Source organism: Acomys minous, assembly GCF_964271855.1.
Source record: "Acomys minous genome assembly, chromosome: 8".
Taxonomy (NCBI): Eukaryota; Metazoa; Chordata; class Mammalia; order Rodentia; family Muridae; genus Acomys; species Acomys minous.
This window is the reverse complement of record NC_140489.1, coordinates 63,008,411-63,026,222: the sequence shown is the minus strand read 5'-3', so window position 1 is coordinate 63,026,222 and position 17,812 is coordinate 63,008,411. Positions and strand designations below refer to the sequence as shown.

Sequence of the window (17,812 nt, the reverse complement as noted above, 5' to 3'; positions counted from 1 at the left end):
AAAAGCCACACATCTAAATGATTGCTTTCCCCTGCAAAAGGAGCCAGCCACATCAGCCTCCTTATGATGTATCTCAGGCTATTATACAGACAGGAACTAGCTGCTCTTAGGAAATTCTACCAGTCTGCACAGCCAGTGCTTACTGAGTCAGCAAATCCACAGCACAGGGAAGTGGCGGCAGAAGACGCTGAATAACTTCATCAGTAAGAAGGTCACCACAGTGGGAGATGAAGCTCTTGACAGCTGAAAACGAAGACAGACATTTACTCGGTACAGGGTAGTCAACCAGGAGACAAGAGCATCAGTTGTGTATAGCATCAGCAATGTTATAAAGAAGTGTGCCTTCAACAACCCCCCAAAAATATTGAAAAAATCTTGACAAAAAGGAAGCCAATATGTTCCATCTTGAGGTGTATTTTTCCTTTCTTTCTTTCTTTTTTTTTTTTTGGTTTTTCGAGACAAGGTTTCTCTGTGTGGCCTTGGCTGTCCTGGACTCGCTTTGTAGACCAGGCTGACTTTGAACTCATAGCGATCCACCTACCTCTGTCTCCCGAGTGCTGGGATTAAAGGCGTGCACCACCATGCCTGGCTTGAGGTGTATTTTTCAAGAATTTCCTGAGATTTTCTGAGATTGCTAAGAGACTAATAAATTAATGAGATGTTGTTGTCCTGGGTTGTACTTAGACCTTGAGCTCAGAAGTTAAAAAAAGAAAAATAGCTGGACATGGTGGCATACACCTTCGATCCCAGTGCTCAGGGAGGCAGAGGCAGGTGGATCTCAGTGAGTTCAAGGCCAGCCTGGTCTACAAAGTCCAGGACAAAACAGCCAAGGCTATACAGAGAAACCCTGCCTTGAAAACCCAAATCAATCAATCAAACAAACAATAACAAATAAAAATAAAAAAGAAAAGAAAAGAGAGAAAAAGAAGCTGGGCATGGTGGTGAAGCATTTAATCCCAGTACCTGGGAGGCAGGTAGATCTTTGCAAGTTCATGACCAGCCTGGTCTACACAGTGAGTTCTAGGGCAGCTAGGCATGGAATGAGGCCCCATCTCAAATTAAAAAGGGGGCGAAAGGCCAGGAGTGGTGGTGTATGCCTTTAATCCCAGCATTCAGGAGGCAGAGGCAGGTGGATCACTGTGAGTTGGAGGTCAGCGTAGTCTAGAAAAGTGAGTCTAGGACAGCCAAGGCTACACAGAAAAACCCTTGTCTTGAAAAACCAAAAAAAAAAAAGGGGGGGGTGGTGGGGGGGGTGGGGAGAAGACTATGCAGGATCCATGTCTGGCTCCTAGCACCATGTTACTTAGATCTCATCCTCTTCCGGCCTCCACAGGCACCCATACACACATGTAGACAGACGCATCACAGACACAAACATAAAAACAAAACAGCCTAGACTTCCAAGTCTGTCAAGTGGTCACTAACCCTACAGAACCACTTGGACTCTAGCCAGGGAGTTTACGGTTAGTCAAACAACTCAGATTGCTTCAGTTTAAAGTTGAAATTAATTTTTTTTCTTTTTGAGGGCAAAATGCCATGAATAAACAAAACAAATATGTGCTCCCTGGTCTTTCTAGGAAAGCCATCCATCATTCCTTAGTTCAAACTGAAGAATTACTGTCAGGTCTATATACACTGTCACATATACTTAATGGATCGTCAGGGCAAATTAAATCAAACCCTGACTAGTTCCGAAAAGAGGAATGAGTAGCTACCTCAAGCAGTCTTGTCAGTTTCCATCTGGACCAAATCTAGTGAAACAAGCAGTAATCAGTCTAAAGATGCGGCTCAGACTCAGCTCATGCCACTCACCAGTTATCACCAGCTAACTGAGGGCACTCAGGTGTGGAGCCCACCAGTCACATCCCTGTCCCCTTAGACAAATGACACATGTAGACAGAGGGCGGAGAAAGGGCAAGGGAGGAGGAGAGAGAGGACAGTCAACCTACCACAGAGAGCGCCGGCTCGGCCCTCCAGGGTTACTTGCCACGTAAATGAATCTCCTCGGCTTTTTTCTGTCTCTAGATCTTTAGGAGATGCAGGGAAGACACAGTTCCACAACAGCAGAACTCGAGCAAGATGATGACTGACCACGGCAGGACCTGCAAAAAGAACCTAAGTGACTCTCTAGAGCTCCGTTATAAAGCAGGAACGCATCTTCTTGTCTCCTGGTTCCAAATGAATGAAAGAATCACTATTACAGGTGTTAGAGTACAAGAAAGAAACAAACAGACAAACCCCAAAACAAGGAACTGCAGAGCAAAGCCTGGGTTGGGATGTCAGCTTACAGCTACTGTGTCTCCTGTGTAGAGTGAATTTCAATGTACTTAAAAAAAAAAACTGAGAAGTGCCACAAAAATGGAAGGTTCAATGCACTCCAACAAGTTAACAATCTTCAGAATTAACTTTTTTGGGGGGGTTTTCAAACAGGGTTTCTCTGTGTAACAGCTCCGGCTGTCCTAGACTCACTTTGTAGACCAGGCTGTCCTGGAACTCAGAGACCCACCTGCCTCTGCCTCCCTCTATTTTTTAATTATGTGCACATCTGTGTGTCTGTGTTTGGGGATGCATCCCAGTGCAGCTGCCCACGGAAGCTAGAAGAGGCTGCTGGATCCGATCCCTGAGGCGGGAATTACAGGCAGCAGGGAGCTGCCTAATTGTGGAAGCTGGAAAGCAAAGTCAGGTCCCCTGCAAGAGCAGCCCTGCATGCGCTAAACACTGAGCCCCTCTTCAGCCCCACAACTTCTTCTGCCTCACTCTCCCAAGGACTGTATGAGGTATACGCTAACACATCTCGCTCCTAATGGTGATCACTTCAGTTTCTTTGTTTAAAGCGTTTTTTTAGCCAGGTGCGGCGGTACACGCCTGTAATCCCAGCACTCAGGGAAGCAAACTCTACAAAGTGAGTCAATGACAGCCAAGGCTACACATAGAAACCTGGACTTAAAAAACAAACAAACAAAAAAAGCTTGCAAGACTTGTTTTTATGTGTGTGAGTGCTTTGCCTGCATGTACGTATGTGTACCACGTGAGGATCTGGTGCCTGTTGAGATCAGAAAGGGCATCAGGCCCCCCAGAACTGGAATGCACTGGCTAGTTCTGTCAACTTGACACAAGCAGTCATTTGGGAAGAAGGAATTTCGACTAAGGAAGTGTTCCTACAGACTGGCCTGTGGCCAACCCTGGGTACATTTTCTTGATTGATTGATATATGAAGGCTCAATTCACCACCCGAGACTGGTGGTCCTGAGTGACGTAAGAAAGCAGGCCAATAAGCAGCACTCTTCCACGGCTCTTGCGTCAGTTGCTTACAAACCATGAGCTAAAAGAAACCCTTTCCTCCCCAAGTTGCTCTTGGTCACAGTGCTTTACCACAGCAATAAAAACTCTAAGACAGTTACAAATGGTTGTGAGCCACCATGTGGGTGCAGGGAACAGCAGCACCAGGGTCCTCGGCAAGAATAAGTGCTCGTAGCTTCTGAGCCATCTCTCTAGCCTGTCTATTTTTTGAGTTGCACTTTGGAGCTCAGGCTGGCCTGGAAGTCATGATCCTCTGGCCTTAGCCACCCCCTCCCCTGCCCAGAGCTAAGATGGCAGGTAGGTACCACAGCACGAAGCTTCCCAGTGTTAGCTTCTGATAACAGCTTGCTCCAGGTTAAAATTCAGAAGCAATAAAACACAATGTAGAGAGCTGTTGAGACAGCTCAGCAGGTAAAGGTGCTTGCTACACAACAACACAATCATTCATCGTTATGGAAACCCTCCAAGGAATGGTTACCTAACGTCATGAGAGCGGCAATCAACAACCATCCTGCTTGTGTGCGCTGAAGTGACAGGCGACTGTTTTGAGCAGCAGAACACAGCAAATCCTCTGCTAATGTCATGATAATCTGCTTGTGTATAGAACAAAGTAATGAAAATCAGCTCACAGATTAGTACTCAAGTGAAAGAAACTAATTACAATTTCTTGGAAGACTGGATCTTACATCTAATAAATTAGAACAATGGCCAATTGTGGAGGCTAAATGATAGGACGATATCACACAGGAAAATATAAACAATTATGTTTTCAAGGTTAAAAACCAGAAGATTAATTCTCTGTGAGGCACAAGTGACAACACTGTAAGGCTATTCAAAATGTAGCTGTCCAGAGGTCTCATTTACTTTGCTTTAAGCAATTTACTTCTTTGATAAGTAATCACCAGAAGGAGTTTCATTATAATAGTTTATATATGAACTTGATACCTTACGGGCTCAAAATGGCTTCCCTAAAAGCAGTGGCCTGGGATACTACAAAATTTTACATTTTAAAAGTCTCTAAAATAGATGGTGTAAACGATAGAGAATTAACCAGGTATTTCAGATGTGTGCATCCCATGTGCTTATAGAGCTCAAAGAACGGGAAGAATGTGTGGAGTCTGAGGAAGCCTATGTTACCAATCTCCCCTCGACAGATGTTCACTGCAGGAACTACACGTACAGTTCCCAAGGGAGGCAGCTGTGCCAATCACAGCATATACAGTTAACAGATGACCCTCAGAAAAAGGAAGGACAAAACAACCATTTAGTCAAATTTGGACAAAAGGGCATCTTTTCAGAAGAAATTTCACATATGGTAGGTCAGAATTAATGAGAATTGAGGAGAAAATTAATACACACAATAATAGCACATTAGCTGTGGTTATAACTGAAAGAGAGAAGGAGATATAGAACTGGGCTGGGCAGTTGGCAGCACCTGCTGCTCCTGCAGAGGGCCCGTGTTCAGTTCTCAGCACTCACATGGTGGCGTCACCTTAACTCCAGCTTCATGTGATCTAATGCCCTTTCTGACCTCTGTGGGCAGCAGGCATGTATGAGGTACACATACACACACTCAGGCAAAACACTTATACAAATTAAGATTTTTTTTTTAAAAGGTACTTCCTCAAGTTGTCAACCAGTGTGTTATAGTGACACTGATAACCCTAGGGATGTCAGGCATTTGTGAAGTTGTTGTAGAGGACGGATGACACAGTTGTGTACATAACTCTTTAACAGAGACGACAGAACCTCAGTCTCCTAATGAAGATATTCCCTATTACCTGTTAATTGCTGCTTCTAGTCATTTTTAGTAGAAAGAATGAGGCTGTAAGTACTTTGAAGACATAAAATTGAGTTGATAGTGATAATTTCATCCTAACATGGGCTTTTATTTAACTTTCTTGATTCTATAACTACAGCTCTCTTTTTTCTTATATGGAAAAAAAATCTTAGCTTGTAAATATATTAATTACTTATTGACTTTATACAATTACATGTAACTAATTCAGAAGTAACAATACCAATATTGACAATAACTATAAGTTTATTAAATGACACTCAGATTTTATTTTGCAAGTCTATTTGTCTTTTGCTTTTTTTTGGAGACAGAGTCCAGGCCACTCTCCAACTCCGGATCCTCTTGCCTCAGCCTCCAAAGAAATGGGCTCAAAAGCTGAGTACAGATACGGAGAAACCAGAGTATCAGGCGGGATTTTAAGTAGACTTATGTGGCAAGGCTAGACACACTGCAAACGCTGTTCTCACATAGAAAGCCTTCTAGCAACAGCACAGGAAGCACCCTCCCCCACCACAGTATTGGGGTCAGAGTGCACTGGGCAAATCCTCCATCTGTGGGTTATGCAGTCTAGATCAGAAGCATTCCTTCAGAAACATGAGGACAGTCATCTAGTGTTCAACACAAGAGGAACACGCAGGCGACTGCTTAGGACAGCTGGCCCCCATGGCTTTAACTCGGTGACATACCAACAGCAACCCACTTCAGGAACACTTGAACACATCACCATATAGAAAATGAAACCATTACCTTGCCTTTTCCATGAGGAATTCCCAAGGGACAGTGTGTCACTGCACCCAGCAGAGCTGCCACGGCAAAACTAAAGCCAGTCACTGCTTCCGGTGAAGACTTAAGTATCGAGAGCCGTTCTAGGCAACGATCTAAGAGAGGCGTCAGGTGGGAAGGCAGTGCCACAGCAATACAGTGCAAGCACCAAGCTGCTGCCAGTCGGACAGAAACGCTGGGGTGCACACTCACCGAAATGACACTGTCCAGAAGGCCTGGAAGGACAAAGCAAAACAAATGACTTGTGTATACAGAAAGAACTCATTTAAGCCACAAGACAGTCAAAAGAATGGATAGCCACCCGGATATAAAATATACTACTTTGATGAGAAGCCAAATTACAATGAAGGAAGTGAGACATAATTAAGTTGCCCCCCCTTTTTTAAACACAAAGATCTCTTCTAGTATTAACTCATGAGTATGGGCTTAAGCTATGTCAATACACAAAAGAAACATTTTATTTCTTAATGTTTTTCGTATTTTACCTTGAAATCATTAGTTTAGTATTTACACACCTGTAATCTCAGCATTTGGGGAGGCAGAGGCAGGTGGATTGCTGTGAGTTTAAGGCCAGCCTGGTCTACAAAGTGAGTCCAGGACATCTACATAAAGAAACCATGGGGTGGGGGGGAAGGGAAGGAGAAGGAGGACGAAGAGGAGGAGGAAAGAGAAGAAGAAAAAAGTGATATCCTAATACCCTTTAAAAGACAGACCATTTTCATTAGTTTTAGTCTGTGAATGCAGAGGCCTGCAGAGGACAGAAGCTCTGTAGCCCCCTGGAGCTGGAGTGACAGGCAGCTGTGAGCTACCTGACGTGGCTGCTGCAGACTGAACTAGGCTTTATGCTCTTAGCCTCTAAGTCATCTTTCCAGTGTACTTGCTCCTCTACAAAAATCTCTCTAGAACATTCCAGACACAGCAATATGCTTCTTATCTACTACATGGCTTTTATCTGATAGCAAATTCTAAAACCAAGGGTTTACCAGGACCTCAGTAGTCTAACCTACTAACAACAAGCTGGAGTACAGTGAACAGCAAAAAAAGTTTCTATTTATTATGATTCAAGACAGACTTTTACTGAAACATGAAAGTTTCCTGCCAACTGCTGCAAAAATTTAAAGAGCTTACAAACATAAATACGATATAAGCAGAAAGCATAACAAAGAACAGAGCCACAGAAAGGATAACCAAAAAGAAACCAGCCACTAAAGACCACATCTTATAGAACTTCATTGACAGGACACACCCTGAGTAGATAAACTGATAGAACTGGAAAGTTGATGAGCAGGAATTGGGAAGGACATGTGGGCCTGGCCCTTTGGGATGGTAAAAGCATGCTGCATTAGGCAGGGGTGGTGGTCACATAACTAACTGTGAACTCACAAAATTACCAAGTTGCGTACTTTAGAGGGGTGAACTCTGTGTATCTGAAGATATCATGATGTTGACAAATTATTCTAAAAGGCAGAGACTTATTTTCAGAAAGAAATAAAGACAACTTAAAAAGCCCTCTAAGGAACGGATTGCAAGAACTCCACAGACAGTGAGGTTTTCCCTGCAGGAGAGATCCGGGTGTGCTTATCTGTAAGTTTTCCATTATACTAGGAAGAGGAATGAGGAGTTACAAACAGCCTTTTCATTTTTTTTTTTAAAATAAGAACAGCATCTCACTATGTAGCTTTTGTCCCCAAGTGCTGAGATTGAAGGTGTGCATCTTGCCACACCTTACCAGAGAACAGCCTTTAATTACAAAAGGAAGAAAAAGCAAACAAACTGCCAAATCCTAAAATCCAGAAAGGCCCTCAAACCCATCCATCCATCATCTTTTAAAATTTTATTTTATGTGTGTGTTTGTATGTGTGCACATGCGTGTGTGAATGTATTTGAGCCCTTGGAGGCCAGAAGAGGACATCTGATCCCCTGGGGCTACAGTTACTGGTGGCTGTAAGCTGCCAGATGCGGTTGCTGATAACTGAGCTCAGGTCTCCTAGAAGAGCCAGTGCTCTTAACCACTAAGCCAGCCCTCCAGACCTCAAGCACAAGTTCTAAGTAAGCTCTGGCTTCTTCATCTAATTTCCTTCCTTGCATACAAGTGAAATACAGTAAATACAGTATGGAGACAGTCACAAACAACAGATCTACCTGCACTGGAATCCTGCAGCAAAGGGGCGGCTGTGGTGCCCACACTGTGTATGAGATTTCCAAGCTCTTGTAATGCACAAACCAATGCGTGCTGGCTCGCTGCTACATCTGTGGAACTGAGACGGGTTTCCAAATTACCATCACTCAATACAGCATCTGCCAGAAACACAGGAATGACTTATGCATCACTTCTATTAACGCATATCATAGGAAGTCAGTGTTAGGAGCAGACAAGCATAAGGGTCAAAGTGAGCACAGCACATCCACTTCCTCAGTAGGAAACTGTTGGGGAGGTAAGTGGGATGTTTAAGTGGACAACAACATAGAGGATGAGCTGAGTTTGAACTAAGATATATCTTGAAAAAAATTTAGATCATTAATTTTATAATTTTATGTGTGTGACCATTTTTGCCTGCATGCATGTATTCGACACATGTGGGCTCGGTGCCTGAGGAGGTCAGATGAAGGTGTTAGATCCCTTGGAACTGGAGTTACAGTGGGTGCTGGGACTCCAACCCAAGTCCTCTGCAAAAGCAACAAGTACTCTCTTAAGCACTGAGCCATCTCTCCAGCCCCTGCACTAAGATTTGATTCAAGCAACATGATCCCTTGCTACTCTAGTAAGCCATGGACAATGAAAAAGAACACTCAGGATGCCACTTCCCCATCTTTTCGCTAAAATTAAGGGTAAGAAAAATTCAGGGTGATAAGAGTGGACAATATGGGGCTAGAGAGATGTCTCAGAGGTTAAGAACACTGACTGTTCTTCCAGAAGTCCTGAGTTCAATTCCCAGCAACCACATGGTGGCTTACAACCATCTATAATGGGATCAGGCTGGGCGTGGTGGCGTACGCCTTTAATCCCAGCACTCAAGAGGCAGAGGCAGGTGGATTGCTGTGAGTTTGAGGCCAGCCTAGTCTACAAAGCGAGTCCAGGATAGCCAAGGCTACACAGAAAAACCCTGTCTAGAAAAAAACCAAAAACCAACCAACCAAACAAAACAAAAAAAGGGGATCAGAGGCCGGGCGTGGTGGGGCACGCCTTTAATCCCAGCACTCGGGAGGCAGAGGCAGGCGGATCGCTGTGAGTTTGAGGCCAGCCTGGTCGACAAAGTGAGTCCAGGACAACCAAGGCTACAGAGAAACCCTGTCTCGAAAAACCAAAAAAAAAAAAAAAAAAAAGGGAGATCAGGTGCCCTCTTCTGGCCTGCAAGTGTACATGCAGACAGAGCACTGTATACAAAAAAATAAATAAATCTTTTTTTTTTTTTTTTTTGGTTTTTCGAGACAGGGTTTCTCTGTGTAGCCTTGACTGTCCTGGACTCACTTTGTAGACCAGGCTGGCCTTGAACTCACAGCGATCCGCCTGCCTCTGCCTCCTGAGTAAAAAAATAAATAAATCTTAAAAAACAAAAAAGAGTAGACAATACGTAACATAAAATACCCTGGTTAAAAACAGCAATCATCTTCAGTGTATAGGAACACTAACATGAATTCTGAGGAACTGTATAACCAGCCTCTAAGTTTTGTTATGGGTCTGGAGAGGTGGTTAAGTGCTTAAAGCATTTGCTGCTCTTCCAGAGGATCTGAGTCCCAGCACCCACGTTGGGTGGCTAACAACCACTTAAACTTCAGGAGATCTGATGCCCTATTCCAGCCTCCTAAGGCCTTCAACTCAACATACATGTGTGTACACACATGAACATGGAGATACATACACATGAATAAACAGTTTTTTAAAATGTTTTTAGTGATATGGTAATCCAGGAAGCATTGCTCTGTCAGAGGGTGACTCCTTTGACAATGGTAAACAAGAGCTGTTTAGTAGATCCATACCCATCGCTTTCTTCAGCTTCCAGACGGCCTGGCAGATATCCTTTGCAGCGGCGATTTGCGACTTCTCTCCAAGAAGGCCTCCTATAGTCGCTCGAAGAATAAAGGAAACACAACGGCGACAGCAGACAGCATCGGCCTGAGTTTGTGTGGCTTTAGGATTCAACTGTGATACAAGGCTTAGGATATGAGAGAGAAAGACAGCAAAATTCTTCTCTAGCCAAGCTCCTCCTAATGTTGAAACAAATACCACGTAAGCCTAAAAAGAAAGCAATTTCATCTTCAAAATTCGACCATTTCAGTTGCAAATCAGTATCTTTTGTTCACACAAATACCTAGAATTTCCCCTCCACCTGCATCCATCCCTGACTTAGTCACTCCACACATGTCTGTGTAGCATTAGTCTTTTGGTAATTTGTGGCAAGACTGAAGCTACAGTCTTTCAGCGCAGACCCCACATATGCTGTGCCTCTATTCTACCTTGGTCAGGCTCTGCAAATGTACAGTAGAGAGATATTGCCAGATAATTCATAAAATGTGTTCCTGGCTTCTGGGAATGAAGGCATTAAGATACTTGACCTAATGAACAAGCAAGCTGAGTTCAAACACATGGATAGACACCTTGTATTAACTCCAAAGGGCTGTTCTAGACACCTAAGGAGAGTTTGCAGTGGCGAGTTGCTCTCTTTATCTCCTCAGAGCTAATGGCTTGCCTCACCTTAGATGCACAGACAAGCACAATTCTCAAGCAACATGTAACACGGAAACAGTTTACAGTCACACCGGGAGCTCCCACTTCATGAACTAGCCATGCAGCACAATCCGGCAGGATGCATGTACATTTTTAGTTTATTTTTAATTGTTCATTTAAAATCTTCAGCATGCATGCGTTAATTTCATTTTGTGGCTGGACTTAGTAAATTTCAGGGACCTATCCCAGGCAGGCGAGAGGCCCTGCTGGCTGAGCTTCAGCCCCAGCCCAGCCCATCATGCACTTTTCTAAAGCACAGTCTGTGCTCAATCACATTTAGGAAAAAGCCAGTTTGGGCAAAGGATGCATTGACCTTTGCATTGTTTCATTCTAAGAAACCTTTCTAAAAGTTTACCTTTAAAATTTGTGTTTAGGACGGAAAATTACACAGCAAAATCATAAGTTGCATGCCATAATCTTTTATAAGAGTTAAAATCATATAAGATGTTATCTTGACACATTAAATAATATGAACTAATATTTAAACTGCACTGCATAAGCATATATAAACACAGTGGAAGACATGTTCAGCCATAAAATACATGACAGCACCAGGAGACAGAAAAATGATTATGATTAAAAACCTGTCACTAAATATTAAAATCACATTTGGGTTACAAGAGTCTCTTAATCTGTCAGCTCGTTTTCAAAAACTGTTTTAGCTTCAGCACATCTGTTTGTAAGCATGAGCAGACGTAGCAACCTTGCACTGTGGAGTCAGAGACTAAAACTGACAACAGGCCAGCGGAGATTACATGTACGTGACCGACCAAGTTCTGATTCTGACCTGAGTAACTCCGACTCGAACGTCCCTACTGACTGAACTGCTTCCTTTCAGCATATCTCCACTGGCTCGAAGGAATCCTGAACTCCCACGCAGAAATCCTGTCCCCAGCAATTCCAGAACTTCCTCCAGGGATACTCTGCGAGCATTCTGCTTTGAGGCTGCCATGACAAAGAACAAAAGAGCGATTCATAGTTTACAGACTACATTTTTTGTTTTTGTTTTTCAAGACAGGGTTTCTCTGTGTAGCCTTGGCTGTCCTGGACTTGCTTTGTAGACCAGGCTGTCCTCGAACTCACGGTGGTCCACCTGCCCCTGCCTCCCTCTGGGTTGGGACTAAAGGTGTGCGCCACCATGCCTGGGTAATGTGCACTCTCTTTACTTTTTAGTGCTGGAGGACAATCTAGCAACCTGTGCACGCTAAGGTGTGCGCCACCATGCCTGGGTAATGTGCACTCTCTTTCCTTTTTGGTGCTGGAGGACAATCTAGCAACCTGTGCACGCTAAGCACATGCTGTTTCTGAGCCACATCTAAATGCCACATTTAGACATGGTCTCTATTAGCCAAGAGCAAGCATATTGACAAAAAAACTAAAAATAAAAACGTAATCCAAAAACCACAGGGATTTTATATATTAATGCACAAAAGAAGTCCCAAGGCAATGTAACAGCCCATCAGAATGAGCCTGGGAGGGCTGGGGATGTAGCTGTGTGGTACAATGCTTGCCTAGAACATACCAAGCTGTAGGGTCAATCCTTAGCTCTGAGGGAAAAAAGTACCTTCATGGACATCTTAGAGTTTATGCCACTTTGATCCTGTTCCACTGCTTTCTTTCCTCAAAGAAATTAAAAGGTGAACATTTCCACCAGTGGTGGTGACACACGCATCGATGGGGGCAGAGATCCTGACCCAGATCAGCCATTGCATGCCCGAGAGAGCAGGATCGCACATGGATTTGGGGAGAGACCAGCTTACAAGCCAGACCAGCGTGCAGGCCTGGGGCCTGAGGATCCGTCCCGTGGAATAGATATCAGAAGGTATACTCTTGTTTCTCTTGAACCCTTTTTCCTTCTTGTATAGGATTGTTGGATTGTATAATAAAGTGTAACTGTTAAAAAACAGAGCCAACACCTTTACTTGGGAGGAAAAGGCAGGTGGATCTCTCTGAGGCCAGCTTGGCTTACAGAGTGAGTTGTGGGACAGCCAGGGCTACACAGAGAAACCCTGTCTCAAAAAACCAAAAACCAAAACCCAATAACAACAAAAAGGGGAAATTTCTCAAAACAAAAGAAAATATAAATAAAACAAAGATGCATTATCACAAATGAAAATGGAATGCTTTGAAAATCTGAAATATGAGCTGGGTGGTAGCGCATGCCTTTAATCCCAGCACTCGGGAGGTGGAGGCAGAGGCAGGCGGATCGATGTGAGTTCAAGGCCAGCCTGGTCTACAAGGTGAGTCCAGGACAGCCAAGGCTATACAGAGAAACCTTTTCTCAAAAAGCCAAAAAACAAAACAACAACAACAACAAAAATCTGAAATACTAAAGAAGGGACTGGAAAGATGGTATGTAGTAGTTTTGCAGAAAACCCACGATTGATTCCCAGCAGATAGTTCAAGTGGCTGTTACTTCAACTTCAGGGAATCCAATTCCTTTTGCCAGTCTCTGCAAGCACTGCACGGATAGGCACAAATTCCCACACATGTACAGCATATAATTAAAGACATACATTTTTTAAAAAATCTTAAAGAAATAGAAATACTAAAGAAACCAAAACATGAATTTTCCCAAATGTTCTATGTTGGAGGTTGGTCTGATATATTTTGATGCTAATTACTGCTTGCTGTATCTGCCCAACCTGTACCTGGCTGAAGAGTCTAACCTATTTGACCAATAAAAAGTCATCATCACACCTGCACAGGTCAAATGGTATAGGCATGGCTAAGGTTCCCTGGCTTGGGGAGACAGCGAGAATCTTGGGAGGAGAGATCGCGGAGGCGAGGAGAAGACAGTTGTACCATCATGGGTTAGGTGGAGGAGAAGTGCATGGCCAGCATGGAGGATTGGGCCTAGATGAAGAACATTAGCGAGTATTTGGGATTATGGATGGGAGGTAGCTTGATAGAAATTATTAGAAGCAGATGGCATGGGATTGGGACAGGTATCTCATATCTGCCCCACTATGGAAAATAGTTTTGAAGAGATAGAAACATTGTTTTTCCACCCTGGCCACTCGGTTCTTTCCAAAATGGCCTCGGGGTTGTTGTATTCTATCTGAGAAAAAAAAAACCACATCCTCTTACCTGTCCTGAGCACCTGACAACACGTGATGCCCCAAGCTGAGCTCTTGCCCCCTCAGGGATAAAATAACTAGTACCCAATCATTTTAAAGGTCAAATAACCAATCATGTTTGTACTAAGTTCTGCGTCTGTAAAGGTATTTAAACCCTCCGCCATTACAGAACGGGGTCTTCCCATCTCCCTGGAGTATAGTGGACCCTGACGCCTCAGCTTAATAAATTCCTTTGCTTTTGCATCGACTCTGGGCTCTGGCTCTCTCAATCGTGGTTCCAGGAGTAGACTCAGGCAATCAAAGTCTAACAGTTTAGGGGAGTAATATTTGCCCTGTCCCAGGTTAATTAAAGCTATTTTAAAATATAGCAGGTGTCTGTGTCTTGATTGATTGCTAATGGGTTAAAAAAATAGTATATAATTGTGGGAAGGATTGTAAGCTTTGTCACAGGTGAAGCAATTTTGGTGGGCTTTGCCCTTGGTTGGACACACCACGGATACTCCCTGAGATTAACCTTGAGATAGACTGGGTGGAGCCATCCTGGGCCTGGAATTTGGGAAGCAGATGGGGGGGGGGAACACTCCACCCGGATTATTGTGTTTCTAATCACCCTCGATGGGAGGAGGAGACCACGGCCCTTGCACATGAGAGACACAGGCAGAGAGGAGAGAAGGCAGCAGGTGCGGACTGAGCTCGAGCACACGTGGATTGGAAAAAGGATCAGCAAACAGGCGGGACCAGCGTGCAGGCCAGAGACACCTAGGGACCCGTCCCGTGGAATGGATACCGGAAGGTTCACTCTTGTTTCACTTTTACCTTTTTTTTCCCTCTTGTGTAAGATAGTTGGGTTGTATAATAAAGTTTAATTGTTAAGAAACAGAGTCAACATATAATAATAATTATAGGCCTAATAATAAACATTATTAGGTCATACTGGTAAATTAACTACAACAGTTCTAGAACTTCTAATAAATTTTATATAACTTTATGTTATGTTTTCTTATTAATTTCTCAACTGGCAAATATAATTTTTATTATTTTGTCAGTCTCTTAAATTAAATCTAAGTATGGTTACAATTACTCAATTGGTTCTTAGGCTATAATGATTAAAAGGCCAGTTAGGGCAAGAGTTTAAGATTGTCTTAGCCTGCACTCGGGAGGCAGAGGCAAGTGGATCGCTATGAGTTCAAGGCCAGCTGGGTCTACTAAGAGAGTCTAGGACAGCCAAGGCTACACAGAGAAACCTTGTCTTGATCACATTCCTAAGTGAGCCACCAAGGTCTGTTCCCTTATTTGGCCACTTCCTCCTTCTAAGGCTGACTACCAAGTGCAATTATCAAAGTACTGCAGTCCTGCATTAAAAGTCCCCTTTTGGCTCACCCAATTAACATGCCTAATTACAACTGCACACCTCATCCTAACACAGGGTTTCTCCTTTGTACCTTTATAAACTTCCATTTCCTATGTGCCAGGTCTGTCTCCTCTCTATCCAGAGGCAGTCCTTTGTCCCCAGGACAAGTAACCCTTCTCCCTCTCCTGTTCTCTTCCCTTTCTCCTTTGTCTTCTGTCTCCTGTCTTTTGTCTCTTATTCCCTCTTGTCAGTCCCTCTGGGACAAATAAATCTCCTTTGTGCTGAGAACTTGGTCTAGGGGGGTCCTAGGCCAATACTGATCTCTTACAGTAAGAATTTAGATTAAATTAGGTGGGCCTTAGGTTATGCCTTCTGGTCTGAGGATATCTGAGTCAAGGTCTAGAGAAGTTACATTTTCACTTGTGTGAGCTTTTTTATCTTTGAGGATAAAGCTTCAAATTATTCATCAGTGCTTTGCATATACTATAAATTAAATCTTTGTTTTAAAAAATATCCCTTCCTTAGCTGGGAGTGGTGGTGCACATCTTTAATCCCAGCACACAGGGAGGCAGAGACAGGTGGATCTCTGTGAGTTCAAAGCCAGCCTGGTCTACAAAGTGAGTCCAGCACAGCCAGGACTGTAGGAGAAACCCTGTCTTGAAAACAAAACATAATAAAAACAAACAAACAACTCCCCCAAAAGACAAACAAAAAACAAAAACAGAAACAACCCCAAAAACTCTCTAAACAGAATAAATTCCAAATATCTCTTTGAAATTATCCACATCAGCTGTGCCTTTTTACCAATCTAGAAAACAACAAGCCAAATATAATAAAATATATTCTGCTTTTTAAAAACTAAGAATGGAGAGCTGTAATGCTACACGTATTTACCAACAGAAGAGAGTTAAAGAAGACACTCTGAAAATAGTTGAATAACTTTACCTGCTCCTGGATGCTTAGCAATTACAGCTTTGGCCAACACTGTACCCAGCAGCTTTGAAACTGAAATCCGCACATCATAATTAGAACCTTCAAAAGACTTAAAACATAGTGTGGCCACACTATCCAGGTCTGTGCTCCACATAAAGACGGCCTCATTCTGGAGTTCAAGAAGACACTATCAAATGTAAACATAAATTAATGAAAAAACAAAAAACAAATATCAAGTTTAGATCTATATAATGGTCTAACAAAAGCCATAATTTCACAGTATTTTATAAGTTTACAGGAATAACCAGAAACTATTAACTCATATATAAATACAAAAAAGGTAAGAGGAAAACACGCTTTTAATTCCCAGAAGCATATTTTTTAGAAGTCCTTGCCAAGTGTGGTGGCGCACGCCTTTAATCCCAGCACTGGAGGCAGAGGCAGGTGGATCTCTGTGAGTTTGTGGCCAGCCTGGTCTACAAAGTGAGTCCAGGACAGCCAGGGCTACACAGAAAAACCCTGTCTCAAAAAAAACAAAAAACAAACAAACAAACAAACAAAAGAGCGACTTCACTGTACTACCTATTCAACTGTATCAAAATAATTTCAAAAGAATTTTTTTACAATAATAAATCTACCAAACATATTTCTGTTGACATATGTATGAAAGAGACACAGGGCAAACAATGCATCTGTAAACATAGAAGTTTGACCTTCTTTTCTGGCCTGTGGCTCCTCATACCAGCAGCAGACCCCTGGGCTGATTCCCAGGATGCAGTTCAACTTCATGCTCCTGATCCTAATGCTTTCAAAGGGGCCATCACTCTCTTTGTACATGGTGTAGGAAAGTGGCAACTAGACCCTTTTACCTTGGCAGCAGCACAGCGGACAGCCATGGACCTGTCTGTTAGGCAGGACCGAGCAGCCTTGTAAACATCCCTGTGGCAAGGTGCGGCGGCAGCACCCAGCCCAGTCAATATACTCTGCAGACTCAGCATGATCTCATAGCGGCCTTGAGACTGCCGGAAAGAAAAGAACGTGGAAAGTCCACAAGAAGAACAGCATTAGGCAGTGTGGCTAGCTCAGATGGAAGACATTCAGGTGGCTTTATATATATGATATATACACACGCATACTGTCTGTACTTGTTATATCTAACACAACAGAGTCCCAGCACTCTGTGAGGCTCTGACCTGGGCCACAGCTGTTCCTTGGTGAGAGCACTTGTCCAGTCAGGCTCTGCGTTCAATGTCACCACCAAAAAACAAGGGCTGGAGAGATGGCTCATCGGTTAAGATCAGTGACTGCTCTAGCATAGGCCCCAGGTTCAGGTCCCAGCACCCACACGGCAGCCCACAATCCCCAGTAACTCCAGTTCCAAGGAGTCCAGTGCACTCTTCTGGCCTCCAACGGGCACCAGGCATGCATGTGGTGCATATGTACATATGTTGGCAAAACTCTTAAACACACAAAATAAAAATAAAGAACTCTAAAACACACACACACACACATACACACACACACACACACAACCCTCCACAAAGGTACCTGGATTTTATTTCTAAGTCTCAAAAAAAGCTGTGTAATTTTTAATTTATTCATTTTATTTCCTCATTTATAAGTCGAGGGCATGAAGCTGAGAGGCAGCGGGAGTGAGGCGTAAGCTCCTGCGGACGCACTGTCAAGAAACAGCAGTTCCCCTTATTGGTGGTGCTTTAACTAACTGTCCAAGATGCCTCTGCAAGTGAAGGCCACTGTACAAAGCTGACCGAAGAACGGCTGTTTCTTGACAGTGCGTCGGCAGGAGCTTACGCCTCACTCCCACTGCCTCTCAGCTTCCT

General features: G+C 43.4%; 1 protein-coding gene across 3 annotated transcripts in view; it reads right to left on the bottom strand.

The window, feature by feature from the left end:
• HEATR5A (HEAT repeat containing 5A) overlaps positions 1-17,812 on the bottom strand; it is a 102,794-nt gene that overhangs the window by 68,888 nt on the left and 16,094 nt on the right. For all 3 annotated transcript variants that reach the window (XM_084791784.1, XM_084791786.1, XM_084791785.1), the window contains exons 5-13: positions 16,841-16,990; positions 15,984-16,158; positions 11,395-11,552; positions 9,860-10,115; positions 8,024-8,179; positions 5,846-6,096; positions 3,779-3,890; positions 1,950-2,102; positions 144-243 (exon numbers count right to left, since the gene is read on the bottom strand). In XM_084791784.1, coding sequence (XP_084647910.1) covers positions 144-243; positions 1,950-2,102; positions 3,779-3,890; positions 5,846-6,096; positions 8,024-8,179; positions 9,860-10,115; positions 11,395-11,552; positions 15,984-16,158; positions 16,841-16,990 — 1,511 coding nt within the window. The remainder of the gene's footprint in view (positions 1-143; positions 244-1,949; positions 2,103-3,778; positions 3,891-5,845; positions 6,097-8,023; positions 8,180-9,859; positions 10,116-11,394; positions 11,553-15,983; positions 16,159-16,840; positions 16,991-17,812) is intronic.